The following is an 18,116-nucleotide window of genomic DNA, read 5'->3' as shown; positions in this document are numbered from 1 at the left end:
GAATTGCTTCCGTAAAGCATGCTTTATGAACCAAGAGCGAAGGCAAGATAACTGCTGGTCCTTAAGGGTAACGGAGTGGGTTTCAAGAGAAGACAAGCGTAGCAGGGGGCGGCAGAAAGTTAGGTGGGCGGATGAGAGTAAGTAGTTTGCGAGGATACGGTGGCCGCAGCTGGCGAAGGACACGTTTAAGTGGAGAGACATGGGAGAGGTTTTTGCCCTGCAGTGGACGTAGTCCGGCTGAGGATGATAATGATCCAAGGAGCGGCTAGAACACTGTTGAACATGTGCGTGATTAGACGCATGTGGAATTGTAGCAACGCGTTGTTAATGCACTGATGGCTGGACCTGATTTCGCTTGAGATTACTTTGTGCGGATTATGACTCGGTCACAGCAAAGTCATACGCTGACGAAGCTACCGTACGCAAAGTACGATTGCTGCCCGATTTCCGGGAACCTGATGACGAAGAGGCGGACCTGCCGCCGGTTCACGTTAACTGATTAACCACAATTAGATTTATCCTGTTCTTAAAGCGGCTTACCTGTTAGACTTAGGGCCTCGACGAACAAAGTATAACCGCTCTTGAAGGCTCGGAAAGCGCCGTAATATGGTCTCCTTTGGAGAAGCCTACGTGCATAACGCACTTTCGTCAGAAATAAACTCCACTCTCGTTGGACTTCGCACTTCTGGCTGTTAATTATGAAGCCCATTCACTACGAACGTCGGATGCAACTAATGCAATCCGCGTGACCGTCAGGTTGTTGCAAGTGGGCTCGGCTGTACTATTGATTGCAACGTGTTCTGTAGGAAAGCCTTGTTACAAGAAGCTTCCAAAGTTGGCGCCAGTGACTGAGGGAAGTTACTGCGGAGAAAGCAGCGCTCCAGGGGCCCAGGTGCACCGCCTTGCTGCCCAACTAGTTGGCGGAATAATAGAGAAACGGACGCTTCGCCCTCCCCCCCCCCCCCCCCCTTTCCCTGGCCTGTGCTGTGCACCGGTAATGCTGTGGCTATTGTACTGCTGCGCCATTTTCGTGCAGCGAAATGCTCCACTTTTCGCATGCAAAGCTGAAGGTCAAATGACGCTTGGATTTGACCTCTAACAGGAGGCTCGGCGCAGCTGTGGCTTTCACTTCATACCACGTGACTTCTCGCGGCTGTTACCGCTGATTCCGCTGCTCCGACCGCTCACTCTCGCAAGTTGTTCCACGTAACTAACCACGTGATTCGCCCTTGCTGAATGAATGTCAGCGCTCGCCTCCTAGACACCGCAGAAACATGGAGCCAGAACCGGTCACCGGGACGAGTTCTTCGACTGAGCATTGGAGGCGCTGGGTTGCTTCTAGCGATCCCTACGACAGGAAGCGCCACGAAGCCGCATTGGCTAGAGATTAATCGCGAAAGCGGGTTCATCTAGTTGATGACGCCGATGAAGGTACGTCCGGAGAAGCTGCGGCACAGGCAACAAGAGTATCTCTAGGGGAAAAGGGCAGCGAACGCTGCCAACGTCTCCGCGTCGACCCCGGCCACTGGTTAGGTTGCCTTTCGCTCCGTGTAACCTGTATCAGCCGAGTTGAGCCGCATTTTTTTCGTCGGATGTTTTGCTAACAGTTATCGCAGTAAAGGCAAAATTCTAGAGGCCCGTGTACTGTGCGATGTCAGTGCACGTTAAAGAAACCCAGGTGGTCGAAATTTCCGGAGCCCTTAATTCACTACGGCGTCCCTTATAGCCTTAGTTGCTTTGGGACGTTAAACCCCACTTAACCAAACCAGCTATAGCAGTAAGAGGACTAACCCTTGCAGTACTTTTTTGTCTTTTCTGGATTAGATAGTATGACATATAAAAGTGGGAGGTGAAAGAATACTCAAGGCGAATACTTTGTTACAGGCGATGTTGCATAAGATATACAGCCGGCGCCCTTTCCACGGCTGACTCTTCCCGCAGCTAACATTCCACGCCTCCTCCGCGAGTTTAAAACGGGCTCTTCGATCACCTTCTTCTGTTAGTAATGTGCTGACCTGCTTCCTTTTGAGAACACCGCCTTGGCGTAGTTCACTTGTTCAGGTCGTTATTACGGTATTTCAGAAACCACTCAGTGTTGCTGCTAAGTACTTCTTGAGGAGACATAAGGAACGAACACCGGTCAGATCAGACGGGTCACTCCTGCCAAAAGATATATGCAGCTTTCCTAGCTGCAGCGAGAAAGTTCGAGATCAAGGCTGTCTCCTGCGATGACTGAGCACAAACAGTCTTCACAGGAGTCCTCTTTGTGTACCTGCGCATATACGTGTGAGCCCTGTGCTTACCGGTCATCGATAACCTTTCACCCTTCCGCGAAGTCATATACGCTTCAGAATTATCCTCTCATACGCTGGCACAGAGATACGGGCGTCCGTCATCTTCGTTGACGTGGCAAGGAATGTAAGAACTTACGAGAAGCGCTGTGATGGATAGTGCTTAGGTGTAACTACTCCCTTATTACAGAATGCTTTTAACTCCCGTACTAGGCAAGCATGGCAGTCGGGCATTGTCCTCGACTCAGTGTTATCGAAAAGAATTACGGGACGATCAGATATCTGACGCAACAAATCGGCGAAATCAGGTGGTTTATTCGCTCTCAACGATTACTTTCATTTATTTATTTATTTATTTATTTCATATACCCTCAAGGCCATTGGCATTATAGAGGGGAGTGGTTACAGGTGAAAAAAGAAAACAAAAACAAAACATAACAATACAATAAACGATATGGGACTATTATCAAAAAAGTTACAGATGTGTCTAATGGTCAAATGTTTAGGGGAATCCCCCAAGGTGGAGTAGATTTGTTATTACAGATGTGTCTAATCCCTTATTACTCCCTTATTACAGATGTGTCTAATCATGCAATGTTAGGTAAGGCGTTCTTGAAAAGCTGGTAATCTTTGATGGTTGCTGTTTGTGTGGGAAGGTGATTCCACTCTGCTGCTGTTCGAGGTAAAAATGACTGAAAGAAAGCGTTAGTTCTGCAAAATGGGACACCGACTTTGTAGGCATGATCTAATCTTGATGATAGGTGATGCGGGGGAGAGATTTATTCACTGCGCAGGTGTGGATGATGAAAGATCTTATGGAATAGGCAGATACGAAACATTTTGCGACGTGAAGCTAAGGATGGCAGATTAAGGCTTGATTTCATTGAAGATATGCTAGCGCTCCTATTATAGCTGGAGAGAATGAAGCGGGCTGCGTTATGTTGGACCATTTCGAGTGAATGAATAAGGTTTTCATGATGAGGGTCCCAGATGGATGCGGAATATTCTAGTTTTGGACGTATTAATGTCTTGTACAATAGCAGTTTGAGGGATGAAGGAGCTCTGGCGAAGTTGCGGCGGAAGTAACCCAGCATACGATTGGCGTTGTTAACTATGTATGTGATATGTAGAGACCAAGTGAGAGTTGAAGTGATGTGCACACCAAGGTACTTGTATGAGTGTACTGAGTCTAAGGGAATATGATTCAGAAAATAAGTGGGGATACTTCTGTCAGTCCTGGATACGCGAAGAGATTTACACTTATTGATGTTAAGTTCCATTAGCCATGTTTTACACCACGAAGAAACAGCGTTTAAGTCTGATTGAAGGGTAGTTATGTCGTCGCTGCATGTTATTTCCCGGAAGATTACACAATCGTCAGCAAATAAATGGATATGTGAGGAAACAGAAGGAGGCAAGTTGTTAATGTAAATTAGAAAAAGAAGAGGACCAAGGACGGAGCCTTGCGGGACGCCGGAGTGAACGGAATTTGACTGAGAGTTCTGATTATTGGCTGATACGTACTGCGAACAGTTAGTGAGAAAATATTCAATCCAAGTAAGAAGTTTGAGGTCCATGTTCATTAGCTGTAATTTGTAAAGTAACAGTTTATGACACACTTTGTCGAAAGCCTTAGAATAGTCAAGAAAAATACAATCTGCCATTGAACGATTATCAAGAATAATGTTTAGCTTGTGTGTGAAAGAGGCGAGTTGAGTTTCGCAGGAATACGTTTTACGAAAGCCGTGCTGTGAGTTCGAGAAAGATGAGTTAGATTCGAGAAAGTTTGCAATATATGAATATAGGACATGTTCTAATATTTTGCACGGGATACTGGTTAGAGATATAGGTCGGTAATTGAGAGGACAATGCTTGTAGCCTGATTTATAGAGTGGAATCACCTTACCGACTTTCCAGTCAAGGGGCAGGCATCCTGTCTCAAGTGATTGCTGAAAAAATTTTGCTAATACAATGGATGAATAAGCAAACGGTGCTGTGCAAAAATTTCACGGTAATTAGGTCACGACCGGGAGCAGAGGAGAGACGCAAAGATTGAATCACAGTTTCGACGTCACACGATTCAGTTGTAAGCGTGAACAGATCATGGTAGTCGTAACAAGGTGCAGTGGGTAGCGGGACATTGCGGGGTACAGAAAAGTTTTGGGCGAATGTGTCATTAAGAACGGACGCGATCTGATTATGAGGTATAACAATTCCAGAGTTGTCAACGAGGGTTATAGTGTCATTATCTTTTTGGTTTATTATGCGCCAGAATTTCTTAGTATCGTTTGTTAACATTGACGGCAGCGTGTGGCATAGATAGTTATTCTTAGCGATCTTTAGCGCTGATAGGTGTTCGCTGGAAACTAATTTGTAGGCACTCAAACGAGCTTCGCTCGAAGAAAGCTTGGCTGACCTCTACAATCGCTTCTTTTTGTTTGATAGTCGTCTTATGTGAGCATTATACCAAGGAGCGTCCGGTTTGTTAATTATTGTGCGTATAGGAATGCACTTCTCTGTCAGGTGCGCAACTTTTTCTACGAACATCGCCCAGTTAGCTTCTACTGTACGTTGGTCAAAGTCCTGAAGAAAAATGTCAAGAAATGAACATAATTCGTTATTAATCGCGTCAAACTCTGCTTTATTGTAATTACGGATAGTTACTGGTCTTTTGACATGTGTAGGATGTGCGAGGTATAACCCAAAAGAAAGTAAGGAGCGGTCGCTCATTCCTGGAACGTGAGTGATGTTGGAAACAAGGTCGGGATGTGAAGTGAGAACAAGGTCAAGTGTATTAGCAACAGAGTTCGTTGTTCATGTCGGTTCAGTGACCAGCTGTTCGAGAGAAAAAACCGAGCACATATCTAAAAATTCTTGTAAAAATTCTGCATTGTAGGGGCAGTGTTAGACCAGGGTATGTTCGGCATATTAAAATCTCCAAGCAGAAGTAAAGGGCAGTTTAGATAACGAGAAGAAACGATGTTAATGACATCATGTAATTCGTTAATGAAGTTATTTATGTAGGTAGGGGGCCGGTAACAGACCCCAATAATAACTTTCTTATGATTCAAAGTTAATCATAAGAGTGAATCAATGTGAATCATAACCCTGAGGGTGAAGGGGGCGAGAGGCGAATTCGATTATGCCTTCTCTTTTTCATTCCTCAGCTGCTTCTATTGGGCGGAGGCCTTGTAGAAGGCGGATGTAGGCGAGTTGGTGGTGGGGAGAATGTGTGGCGCATGGCTCATCTGGAGGGCGGGGATGGGTTGCTGGATCAAAGATGGCGGTGTGTGGGCGGGCAGCCTCTTAAAATGGGCTCTGAATAAAGGCGTGGTATTCCTGGGAATGTTGAAGACGCCGCCTCATGTACATCTTCCAGAGTGAGTGAGTGAAAACTTTATTGAATCTTTCAAGGGTTTCGCGGTTGTGAAGTCTCCGTCGTCTTCTCTGGCGCTGGCGACTTGAGGCTTCTCGTCAGCAAGGGAGGGCCCCTATTCCAAGGCTCCACTGAGTCGTGCTGCATCAGTCGCGTGCTGCACTAAGGCCCTTTGGGTCGCGAGCTCGCCGCTGGTGAGCCGACCCTCCTATTGCTCCGCACTCGGGTGTTCGTGTTGGTGGAATGCTTTGTTCCGTTCGCATTCCCACGTGATATGATAAAGTGTAGGTGTGGCATCGCACCAAGGGCAGGTGGCTCTGTATTGTCAATGCCTATTGTAGAAGCTGAGTTATCTGCAGTCAAATTTTTAATTTTAGCGTCTTCGCGGCTTTCCCTCTCCTCTCGTCAGTTTTTTGCACACGCGAAGATCGGCGCCCCTCCACTGGCTGCCAAGGCGCGCGGGAATTCCCCGGAGGACGTGGAGCTTCCTTGCCCAGCTGACTGGCCCCAGCCATGGTAGCTGCGTCGGGCCTGAGAGAATCAAACCAGACCCATCTATGAAGAGAATTACGCAGCGGCGTGCTACGGCCGAGCGCCTGAGCCTGAAAAAAATTCAGGGGTCACTTTGACTGTCTATCTGTCGTATCTGTGCTTCTACCCAGCGCATATATTACTGCGGTCAGGTTTCAGAGGAATCTGCTCTTGGAAGAATTCGCAGCATCAGCACTGACCTCCTGTCCCGGATTCCGGCACCTCCTTTACCCGTGGTGCTGTAAAGGATGGCGATTACGCAAGCTTGAGGTTTCCTTCACGCGTCTACGTTGTTGCGTGCCTCGCTTAAACTTCTTCCTTCATAGATCTTGTCTGGCGGTCTCCCCATTGTGCCCGCTCTGCGCTGAACCCGAAACGATAAATCACTTCTTGTTGACCTGGCGCCGTTTCTCCTCTTTACGGAGGCGCCTGCTAGAGCATCCGTTACGGAAGCTCCGTCTAAGTCTGTCAGCTGGGGTTGTTCTGTCTCTTGGGGCTTCCTCCCTTGGGCACAGTTACTGGAATGTGCTCTCCGCCATTAACCTTTTGAAGTTTTTTGCCGTATATATACGGCGGCGGCTTTCTGTCCCGCAAGGTCTTTGCCGTACGGGTACGGTTTCGATCTTCCGTTTGAAATTTTGCGCCAAAATAACAATGCGTGCTCACTGGGGGGTGCTGCCACCTCTTAGGACTTGGAACTTAGGACTTAGAAGTGTTTGAATTTTGTGCTGCCTTCTCACGGAGATAAGCAGAACTTATGTCTAGCTTTAGCGTGGCAGCACAGACTGCGGCAAAACCCCTTTTGGAGTTTTGGTTTCGCCGCGTGGTCGCAACGGAGTCGCGCGAAATTTGAGTTTTCGGTTTGGTTTGGTTTATGGGGTTTAACGTCTTTTTGTCAACACTATCTTGCAAGGGCTGCCGAAGTTGATTTCTGTCTTTATTGGCGCTGCTCTTAGCTTGCTTATCACCGTTGCTCGCGAGGTATTCTCGCCCTCTGTGGCAACGCGCCTACGCGGTTTCGATTCCGCCGCGGGATCGCAACGGAGTCGCGCGAAACGTGTTTTCTCTTTGTGGGCACTGTTTTGCAGAGGCGGCGAAAGTTGATTTCTATCTTTATTGGTGCTGCTCTTAGCTTGCTTATCACCGTTGCTATTCTATTCTATTGAACATTTTCCAGTTGTGACTGATGCTGTCACCAAAGTACTGTTCCTAATTTTTTTTTACTATTTATTCTCGATTATATACATTTTGTAGATTCAAGATCCGCAATAAAGTAATTTGACCACCTGGGAAAGTTTTCTTCAAAATAATTCGACCCTCAAAGGGTTAAAACTTTCCTTACAGACACTAAACGGCTGCCGTCCTAAGCCCTTTCTCATGATCAATATTTATCTGCTACGAAAGCTTCCTAAACATGACACTTTTAGCACGGTTCCCTCTTTCAGTCACCGATCTCACAGTATTTGTTTAGTTTATTTTAATTTACAAATCTGAATTCCTTGTATTTATTTCCTTGTTATTATTATCATTATTACCATTATATTATTTATTTATTTAACATTTTGAGCACCTGCCAGTCGCCGCCTATGTCTTGGCCACTCCCCCGCAGTGGGTACGCGCCATTATTTTGAGGACAACAACAACGGAGCGCTCACACTAGGCGAACAGACAACGCGACAACGAGCGATGTTGCTCTGGGTTTGTACGCATCGCAACTGTTTCTTGTCCGCGGTAAGTGTGATAACGACGGATTGATATTTCTTCACATATTTCCGCGGATAGCATAACTTGGGGTGCATTGGAAATAGGCTCAGTGTGAGTGGCACATCAACAGGAATTCGAACCGCTTTCTTTTGTAATTTCAAATGGTTACATCATTGGTTCTTGGTGGGAACAGCCGAAATAACAAAACGCAGACACAGAAAGGAACACATAGAACGTAGACGAAGCTGATTGTAAAGAAAACAAAAAAGGCAAAAAAGTGCGCAAGTTTGAGCCCAAGTTGCATGAAGTTCAAGTCATGAAAAGGTATGCAGACTAAGTGACACGTGAGATCCTTGAGGCATTGGCGATACGGTAAACAGGACAGCGGTGCGTTAGTACACCATCAATCTCTCTATCAAGAAAAGAAATTTCCTTCTTGAACGAACCCCACGGGAGATAAAAGCAAGATCTTTTTGACAAGGAAACAAAAAGCGCGGGTTTTCCAATAAAATTTCAGTTGACAGTCAGCTTCGTCTACGTTCTATGTGTTCCTTTCTGTGTCTGCGTTTTGTTATTTCGGCTGTTCCCACCAAGAAGTATGAACCAACTAGCTCAGTTTTCTACTCTTTTAACGTACATCATTGGATTCTGGGTAATGTTATCTTCGTCAGCACCGCATGCCAATCAGGCTACTTCTTCATCCTCACTATCAGTCAGGTCACGTGCCCTGCAGAACAAAGGCCTCTCCCAATAACCTCCCATTAATCCGAGCAGGTCAACCCTATCCCAGCACCCTCACTTGTACCGCAACAACGTATCCCATCTTTTTGGGATCCACATTAAGATATTATCTGTAACCTATTCCACGCATTGTAGGTTCTGCTCAGAACTATATCATGTTGATGGATATTTATGACGCATGGGCAGTTGCAAGCTTGGTTTAATTTCTCTTGAATTTCGACAAGGTGTCAATGACCCCGTTTTGTTCCCTGATCCAAGCGGCGCTCTCGTCAGCCCTCGATTTGTCGGCACAAAGCAACATTATCCCGCAAGAGGCACTGAGAGTCGCGATATTTTATTTCACTCTTGTACTCACCGCTTGATTCCTCGCAAAAAAAAAAATTCTAAGCGCCACATTACACAGGTATTGTCTTTTCGAGATTTGCTTTCGTATACCAAAAAAGTTGTGACTCTATGCTTCTACTTCGCGGTCCTTTTCTTTGTACTTTTTGGATGCGTTTTTCCAGAAAGAGGATGTGAATTAGCGTGCCAGTTAATATATGTCAGGGATATTGTTTCCCCTTTGTATTAGTAATAAGAGCTGCAGTAGGCAGCGCGGAATTACGGCCGGTCACAAGCGGGGCGGAGACGCACATAGCGCGCGCCTGACGCGCCGCCGCCTAGACAGTCCGGACGTGGGACAATGTGGTCGCAGAACGGCAGAATTTAACGCTCGCACGGATGTACAAAGAAGCATTGCCAAAAAAACCGTTGTTGCGTTCCCGACTTGATATATATTCGGTACTTTGTGCTAAATAATTCAAGCCTGGACTTAAAATAAAACTCTTTATTCATTTAATTGTTGACCGTTATGTTTTGCTTAAACCCGCGAAACACCGCTGTCATCAAATTAAAGGTTTACCACTTCGTGCGTAACACTATTGTCTGAGAAGATCATGGATGCCTTAGTTCACAGGTGCTTTAGTTTATCCTTTGGTTTAAGACTGATTGCTGCCACCTCATAGACGACGACCTATATTGCCAATTTCTTGCTTATAGTACCAGTGCCTGACTGGTTGATTTAATTCATCATTATCCTTTTATTATACGTTGATTATGAGATTTATTGTCTCACCCATGGTTGATAAAAAGTCAATGAATCATAAATAATTGACTTCTCCAGTTATCGATTTCGATTACCTGTGTACTACGTTACAATACTCCTAAAATTCGCAATGGTCTTGAAGTCCTGCCTCGACGATTCATTGCCATCCCTGAATAAAATGCTACCAAGGGCATTAATTTCCTGTTTGATTTTTTTAACGACTCTTTTTCCCGCTAATGAATGACTCACCAATATGCGCTCTTTTTATCGGGTTCGTTATTGGTATTGGTGAAAGTATTCTTTTATTAGTCCGATTTGCCGATTTTGCCAGATATAAAAGGAGGTTTGTTCTGAATCGTGGAAATATTTCCGTTTCTTGTTCAGACTTTTCTCATTTGTTTCTTTTTGCGTCCTCGTCTTTCTCGTTCATATGGGGTTACAAAGCGCTGATTATGGACCAAAGCGAGTTTTTAATCGGCAGTCCTTTGTCCGCCTTGCAAAAATGCAGCACTCTTAATTGTGCGCTTCAGGTCGGCGCGTCCATACTCAAACCGTGTACTGTGGACTCTCGTTAATGCAAAATACTTTCCTTCAAACAAGCTTAATTAGAACTTCCGGGTCACTCAACCTAATGCGCCCGTCTCTTCTAGATGGCATAAATTCGAACAATTTTTCGACCACTATTAAGTTCTTGGAACAGTAAAATAAATAATAAACTACACTTGGTAAAGCCAGTTTTAGGAGAATGGAAGTCATGTGTACACCAAGAACGTTTCAAGGAAGTCATTATCTACCGTCTCCGTATAGGTCACACACACCTTACGCACAACTTTCTGCAGACAAAACAAGAGAAAGCAGTTTGCACATGTGGAGATGAACTTACAGTTAGCCACATGTTATTTTCATGTTCGAAACTCGAAAAACTAACGAAAAAGTGGTTTTCTCTGTTTTATAACCAAACCATTCCTTTAACCCAGCGCTGGTCATAGGCGATAAAGCAGTTGTGGACATGTCTTGTGTTTTTAAGTTTTTAACAGAAACAGGTTTTCTCAATAAGATATAAATTATGACCCAGGGCTTCGCGTGATGTAACTCAGCCATTTCCTCATTCGTGAGAAAAGGGCTGAGGTTTTTATACTGGTGAACAGCGCAAAAAGGCGGGACAATGACAAGGCAAGCGCTGACTATCAACTTTTTGCGCTGTTCACCACTATGAATGCATACCAACTCGCCCAGATCTCAACTTTGCTGAGGTTTTCGTTTGATTGGTTGGGATACTCGACATCCTTGCCCAGCCAGCGATGGCCGCTGAGGCTACCTGACCTTTTTAAAGCTTTTACCATTAGCCATCCCTAAATCCCGTTTTCCCCGTTATTACTAGGTAGTTAAATTTTTTAGGCCCTTTACAACACTGATCAGTAGCGTGGCTTTTTGGGCTTGTTGGTACATAGTTTCAATATACTGTAGCGCAGCAAAAGACGAGGACACAAGAGACGAGAAACGAACAGCACGAGCGCTAACTTCCAACAAATTTTATTCTCCTGAAGCATCACATTTATACGCCAGAAAACAGTAAGCACACCTTCCATTCTCCTCTCAGATAAAGAGCTCGGGTTTCTAAGGAATTGATACTGTTCGCACATGTGATTACTGTTTTCTGGCGTATAAATGTGATGCTTCAGGAGAATAAAATTTGTTGGAAGTTAGCGCTCGTGCTGTTCGTTTCTCGTCTCTTGTGTCCTCGTCTTTTGCTGCGCTACAGTATATTGAAACACTGATCACTTTGAACATTTTCATTAAATTCCATAGAAAATATTCCCTATACCTTGTCCTTGGCGCAAGATGGCCTTAGCTGCCTATGGATCATTAAACCTAACACAACACAACCCTTTTAAGTTCTAATTAATATTTACAAGTTACAATAAATATAAAACCTCCGAATCTCCATCTCTCCTTATGCAAACAAACCAGATAAAACCTCTCAGCATCCGAAGAAAGATAGCAAGAATAGAATTTTTGTACTGCTTAATAAAGGGAAAGTTTGGCATCTCGGTAAGTCCTTATGTTACTCCATCATCAGCTCGAAAAACGCGACACACACACAAAAGCAGCGTAACTCCTCACTTCGCAAAAACAAACTCCCATAAGTTTTCATTTTTTCCGAAAACAATCAGTGGTTGGAACTCATTAGCTGAAGAGGTTTTTACGTGTGCTAACTTCAAAGAGGCCATTACCAATGTCTTTTAACCACATAATATGCCCTTCTGAAACATGCATTTGTGACTATTTTAGATCTGACGAAGATGTATCTCGGAGTGCTTTTATATCTGCATGCATGAATTTTAAACATATGTATGTACGTAAGATGCTCTGTAACCATTTCTGTACAATTTGCTTTTGCCCTTCCTGCCTGGACCAAAAAGGTCTGCAGTATCATGTAAATAAAATAAAATAATCACCAACAGCTGACTTTACATCGAGCTATGCCCCATGGTAAACCAGAATATGGGAACCTTTTTAGCAGGCGTCCGTGTTACCTTTCGAGGCACGTGGCGACTAGCGTGAGGACCGACGCGAACACCACCACAGTCTGCAGGTAGAGGAGAGCCGTGCAGAGCCAGTCGGTCATGAGGGACCAGGACGCCGGTCCGGCCAGTTCCATCAGTTTGACGGGCAGCACGAACGCGCCGACGGCCAAGTCACAAGCCGCGAGGTTCACCATGTAGTAGTTGACCGCCGTGTGCATCTTGCGGTCCGAGAGCACTGTGTAGCACACCATCGAGTTCCCCACGAGTGACAGCACCATCACCACCAGGTAGAGCAGGACAAACACACTGCATACTCCCGGCAACTGCGTCAGGTCGGGGTACGGCACTCCCGGGTACACTAGCAAAGGGTCTTGCTGGTCCGGACCACCTGTGACGTTCCAACCCTTGGGGATGGAGGGAGACAGAGACGCGATGACCTCATCAATGACGACGGACGCGGCAAGGCGGGACGCGTTTCCCCCGCCACCGCAGTCACCGGCCGGCGAAGGAGGCATGAGAACGCGTAAATGCTGCCACCAAGATAATCAAGTCCGACACGGCACAGAACTGCGCGGCTCAGAAATCCGGACTCGGGCGAGCGCGCGCGCGCTTTTCCCGTTCTGGCGCGGAACTCGGGGAAAAGCGTCAGGAACCTCCCGCGCTCTGCCGACTCCCGGAGGAAACTGGGCGCGCGCCCGTCGAGCGACTCCTTCCTTCCCTCTCCTCTCACCGCCCGAAGGAGGAGAGGGCAAAAGTTTGGGCGCGACGGAGTCCCGGTTTTGTTTCCCTCTCAAGCTGCCCCTCTCCCTATCCATAGGCTCTCCTTGGGAGGGCGAGAGAAAGCTGCCTTGCATGCAATTGATTTCCCTTTCATCTCTGGCGCTGCGACCCCTCCCCCACTATCGTCTTCACCTGTTGAAAAAGGGAGTACGCCTCACAACTGTCAAGCTTTTCCCTCAATTTGGTCTCTTTCAATTCATCGGCGCGTTCGTTTTCGAGAGTCTAGCTTCTGGCTGTCGTCGCGGGGGTCGACGCAGTGCGAAGAGGAATTTTTGCATCGCGATAACTGAACGTGTACACCAACCCACCTTTCAAAACCATAATACGACAGAACTTAACTATTGATGATGCTGTGGTAAAAGTGTGACTGACGAGGGATGTTTCAAGTCAGGAAAGGGGTCTCTGCTTTAAACAAAACTACTTCAAAGTGACACCCCCTTGCCTCGTTATATGCCTCCTCGGTAGTTATAGTTGCGCAGAATAAGACACCATGTCTTATTATTTACAGCGTTTGCAGAAAAGATACTGAACGCAAAATTACACACCTAGTTTTTTTTTAAGCAACTCGGCGTAAGCGTCGCCACGAACCATGAATAATATCAATAGCGGCTTATGAACTGAATGATTCAGGCAGTTATTAGCAGCACATTTCAATGGCTGAGTTATTTTGTCGTGTTTTTGAATGTGTGCATGTGTGTTTCTTATCTCTCTCCAAGTTATTCTTGAGCTGCTGTGTATTCCTTATGTTAGTATTTTTGATAATGTTAATGTTGACCATGAACCCTGCACTTTGCATATCTTGTTGATGTTACCGACCACTGTATTATGTAACGGCTGCTCCCCCCCCCCTTGTGTAATGCCCTAAGCCAAGGGCCCATAAGGGTAAATAAATGATGCTGATGATGATGATTTGATTTATTTTCATAACAGGCACATAGCGCCGCCGCATATTCGTCGATTTGTGCTTTATATCAGAGGCAACACAAGCGCTATTTTCTTCGTGGTTTTTGGGTTATTTCTCTTTTTTTTTGCTTCTAGGATGGTCCCAGCTACCTGAAACGCTTTGGTGCTGGAGATAGGTGAGGCAAACACTAGACTGTCTTCACTTTAAACAAGTTGGACACACTATCTGAGGGCGCTTTGGTCTTCGCTTCGTCCCCTCTTAGCATTGTAGGCGCACAGATTTTCGCAGCGCCAGGGTAGGTGCTGCCATCTAGGAGAGGCAGGCTTAACTAAACAACTGCTTCCGCTGTTTCCCCACGCGGTATCGGGGAAGGCCGCGCCTAATGGCCCTGGGTCTTCAGCCGCTCCTAACCGCGAAGGGGAAGAAGTTGTCAGGCACAGCGTGATGAGGATGGATGATTGATGAAGGCAGGCCTGTTGCGCTCTTCGCCGTGGCTGCTCTACAAAGGGCCAATGCTCTCGCTGCTGGCTCCTTCACCACCTTTCTTAGGGGACACGTCAACAGCTGTTGTGCTAGCGTTCGCTGCAGCTTGTTAAATGTTTTCGGGACGAAAAAGAGGAGGTTTAAGGAATAGAAGAGCATTCTTTTTTTATTTTAAAGTGGATAAATATTGTCTAATGCCCCCGACCGTTATGCACACGTGCTCTGTAGGCCTGGGCACTGATGGACGATGTTGTTTAGAGTGTTCCACTTGTTCTGTTGCTTTGGCATATATAATGAAACTGGCATATGCTATATGATAGAGTGAACCGCCAATGTACAACGCCTTCCTTGGTTATATTGGTTTTAGTGGTCTGTGCGCATAAATACGCTACACGCTTAATCACAAGTAAGCATTTTTTTCCCCTTTCTGTTGCCATTGTGTGACCTGGCGTTCGTGGATATTACATTCTTTGCGGCAGTTGTGGCCGCTCTCTGATGCCTGGACACTTGAGGGCGTGTGACATGAGTCATTAATAACGAACTCCGCCTCCCTAAGGTCTTGCCGATGAATGGGGCGATTAAGCTTGCAGCTACCGTCGAAATGACAGCATCTTTGCGCGTCAGTCACTGACCAAACACGCAAAGTCTAACAGGTCGGCGATGAACTGATGCTCAAAGGCCATCATGGTTCGCATCTTCCTTGCTGTTCCGTATGCGCGCACTCCCTCGTCCGAGTTGTCTCATCCTTTCAGCACATCGGGGCCCTCTCGGCGCTTTGGCGGGAGCGCCGCCCTGAATCTTCGGGTCGCTCGCGTTCGCGGCAGTGTTCGCACAGCACTGATTTCAGGTGCTGGAAGGAGTGAGAGAATATGTCTACTTAGGGCAGGTAGTGACCGCAGATCTTGAGAGGGGAATAACTAGAAGAATAAGAATGGGGTGGAGCGCATATGGCAAGTTTCTCAGATCATGAATGGTAGCTTACCAATATCCCTGAAGAGAAAAGTATACAACAGCTGTATCCTACCGGTACTCACCTATGGGGCAGAAACAGGGAGGCTAACAAAGAGGGTTCAGCTTAAGGTAAGGACAACGCAGCGAGCTATGGAAACGAAAATGATAGGTGTAACGTTAAGAGATCGGAAGAGGGCGGAGTGGGTGAGGGAACAAACGCGGGTTAATGACATCTTAGTTGAAATCAAGAGGAAGAAATGGCCTGGGGCAGGGCATGTAATGCGAAGGCAAGATAACCGCTGGTCCTTAAGGGTAACGTAGTGGATTCCAAGAGAAAGCAAATGTAGCAGGGGACGGCAGAAAATTAGGTGGGCGGATGAGATTAAGAAGTTTTCAGGAATACAGTGGCGGCATCTGAGAAAGGACAGGGTTAATTGGAGAGGCATGGGAGAGGCCTTTGCCCTGCAGTGGGTGTAGTCAGGCTGATGATGATGATGATGGTGATGATTTCAGGTACGGGCAGCCCATCTCTTCTGCCAAGATAGCGAGCGACTGAGTGGCGGCGTACTCACGAACCATAAACCATAAGTCACGAGCCTCAATCCAAGTAAAGCCAGCGAGGAGAAACCCTCTCCGAGCTATTCCCTTTGCTACTACGCTCTGGTGGTGGGCTCAAGAATAATTTCGCCCAGCTTTAGGAGGTCGAAATTAATCCAAAAATTCTCCACTACGGAGCCTCTTTTCATTCCGCTTCTTTCAATTCCTTTTTTATCCCTTCCCTCACGGTTCACGTATCACCGAGTGCGACAGATTTAGCGTAGAGGAGGCGCGCTAGACTGGAATGGCAGGGGCGGCGCCAGATGAGGTTACCGCGCGTGCGCAGCCGGTGTCCGGTATTCTAGTGTACGTCTACGATCTCTCTCTATCTCTCTAGATTCTGCCGCCTCTCCGCACTACGAATTTTCGCCTTCTGAGGAGCGGAAATTCGTGGCACGTGTTTGAACTATACTTCATCTAACTGCCTTTTCCACTCTGCTCCTTCATTCACGGCATGGTTCCATAGTTAAGCAAGAGTAAGGAACACACCGCGCCTTTCCTTCCCTCTTCACCTCCTCCCCCCGCGCAATCTGCTGGGCCTAAACGCGTGACCACCAACGTGACTTTTGGTAACGCCCACCGCGGTGACTCCGTGGTTAGGGCGCTGGGCTACTGAGCCGGAGTTCCCGGGTTTGAACCCGGCCGAGGCAGCCACGTTTCGATGGAGGCGAAACGCAAAAGGCACCCGTTTGCTTTGTGATGTCAGTGCATGTTAAAGATTCCCACGTGGTCGATATTATTCCGGAGCCCTGGGCTACGGCACCTCTTTCTTCCTTTCTTCTTTCATTCCGTCCTTCCTCCCGGTTCCCTCGGCGCGGTTCGGGTATTCACAGAGATGGGTGAGATTTACTGCGCCATTTTCTTTCGTCAAAAAAAAAAAATTATTCATTTCAGCACTGTCGCTACGAATGCTTTGCGAGGGATTAGAATGAGCGAAATATAGTGACGAGTAGGCCAGGCATCACAGGTGTAAAAGACAAATATTCGTAGCAAAAACTGCACACGACACATACGTTTTATGAGAGAGCATATTAGAAGTAATGTTGGGAAGAAAAGGCATAATTCCCAGGTGCCAGGTGGTGCATACAAGAAGAGCAACCTGGCTGTCATGAGCCCCACAGTCACGCTCGCCATTAAAAGCTTCAAATGGATTGTAAACTCGTAATGTACTTTCATGTCCCTCTGTTTTCTTCTTGTTCGTTTTTTTTTTTTTTCAAATCAACCGTATACTCAAATGTGGCTCTCGCAGAGAAAGCAACAAAAAGACAACAGCAGACTTCGGCAAAATATAGGCCCTAGCTCAAATGTTAGGCCTAGCAATGGACGAAAGTATTCCAGGCAATGTTTCAAGCGCCATTTTTTCTTGTTAGCATCGTGGAACTCGAACGACTTGCCAGAAAGCATAGTAAAAGGTGAATGTCGAGAAAAGCTTTGGTAAATGGCGTTTTTAATAACAAGAGAGTTCGTTTTATGTTGCGCGTTGTACTACGCTGCTCTCAGGTCTGTTTTTTTTTCTTTCTTATTTCTTTCTGCAACATGTACCACTCCTATCTAGTTCTAAAATTGGACCTTCAGTCCTTACATACATAAAAGGGATATCCATTAATGTCGATAAATGTGGTCATGAAGATGGATGGGGATTGTTGGTGGTGCTGGAGTAATTGATAAGGATCGACTCACACAATATGTTTTTTTCCGTTAGGCCCCCGTTGCTGGTGAAATCATATCTTTTCCTTTTCTTTGGGTTTGTGTCCAAACATGTAGCACTCTATCGATCTCTCTAACCAACTTGTACCGACAGTGGTTTCTGCTTTCCATGTCTCACATCCAGCGTCAAATTAAAGAGGGCGACAAAGCGGCCGTTTGATGTCCCCGACAGTTATTGGGCACGGGCGCCTAAAAGTGACGCCAATAAAAATAAAGCATCGGCGATGTTGTTTAGAGCGCCACTTGTTTTCTTCGCAGACTCTGCAAAGGCAGGTGGAAAGAAATGACGTCCTTTAGCCTCGACCGTCCGCGCCCCACATTTTTCCGCCGCATTCCTTCCGTTTGTCAGCGTCGGCGTGTTCCGCATTCTCCGCATTCTCGGAACTTCTGACGGGAATTCGGACGGGAATTCGTTCCGTTTTTACGTCGTTCATCTAAC

At 46.4% G+C, this 18,116-nt stretch overlaps 1 protein-coding gene across 1 annotated transcript in view; it reads right to left on the bottom strand.

Moving 5' to 3' along the window:
• Positions 1-12,918, bottom strand: part of LOC149331073 (galanin receptor 2a-like) — a 207,744-nt gene extending 194,826 nt beyond the window's left edge. The window contains exon 1 of the mRNA XM_089561808.1: positions 12,265-12,918. Coding sequence (XP_089417934.1) covers positions 12,265-12,770 — 506 coding nt within the window. The 5' untranslated portion in view covers positions 12,771-12,918. The remainder of the gene's footprint in view (positions 1-12,264) is intronic.
• Positions 12,919-18,116: the final 5,198 nt, after the last annotated feature.

Source organism: Amblyomma mixtum, chromosome 9, assembly GCF_055824585.1.
Source record: "Amblyomma mixtum isolate Tamu chromosome 9, ASM5582458v1, whole genome shotgun sequence".
Taxonomy (NCBI): domain Eukaryota; kingdom Metazoa; phylum Arthropoda; class Arachnida; order Ixodida; family Ixodidae; genus Amblyomma; species Amblyomma mixtum.
The sequence above is the reverse complement of the archived record's forward strand: the minus strand, read 5'-3'. Positions and strand labels throughout refer to the sequence as shown.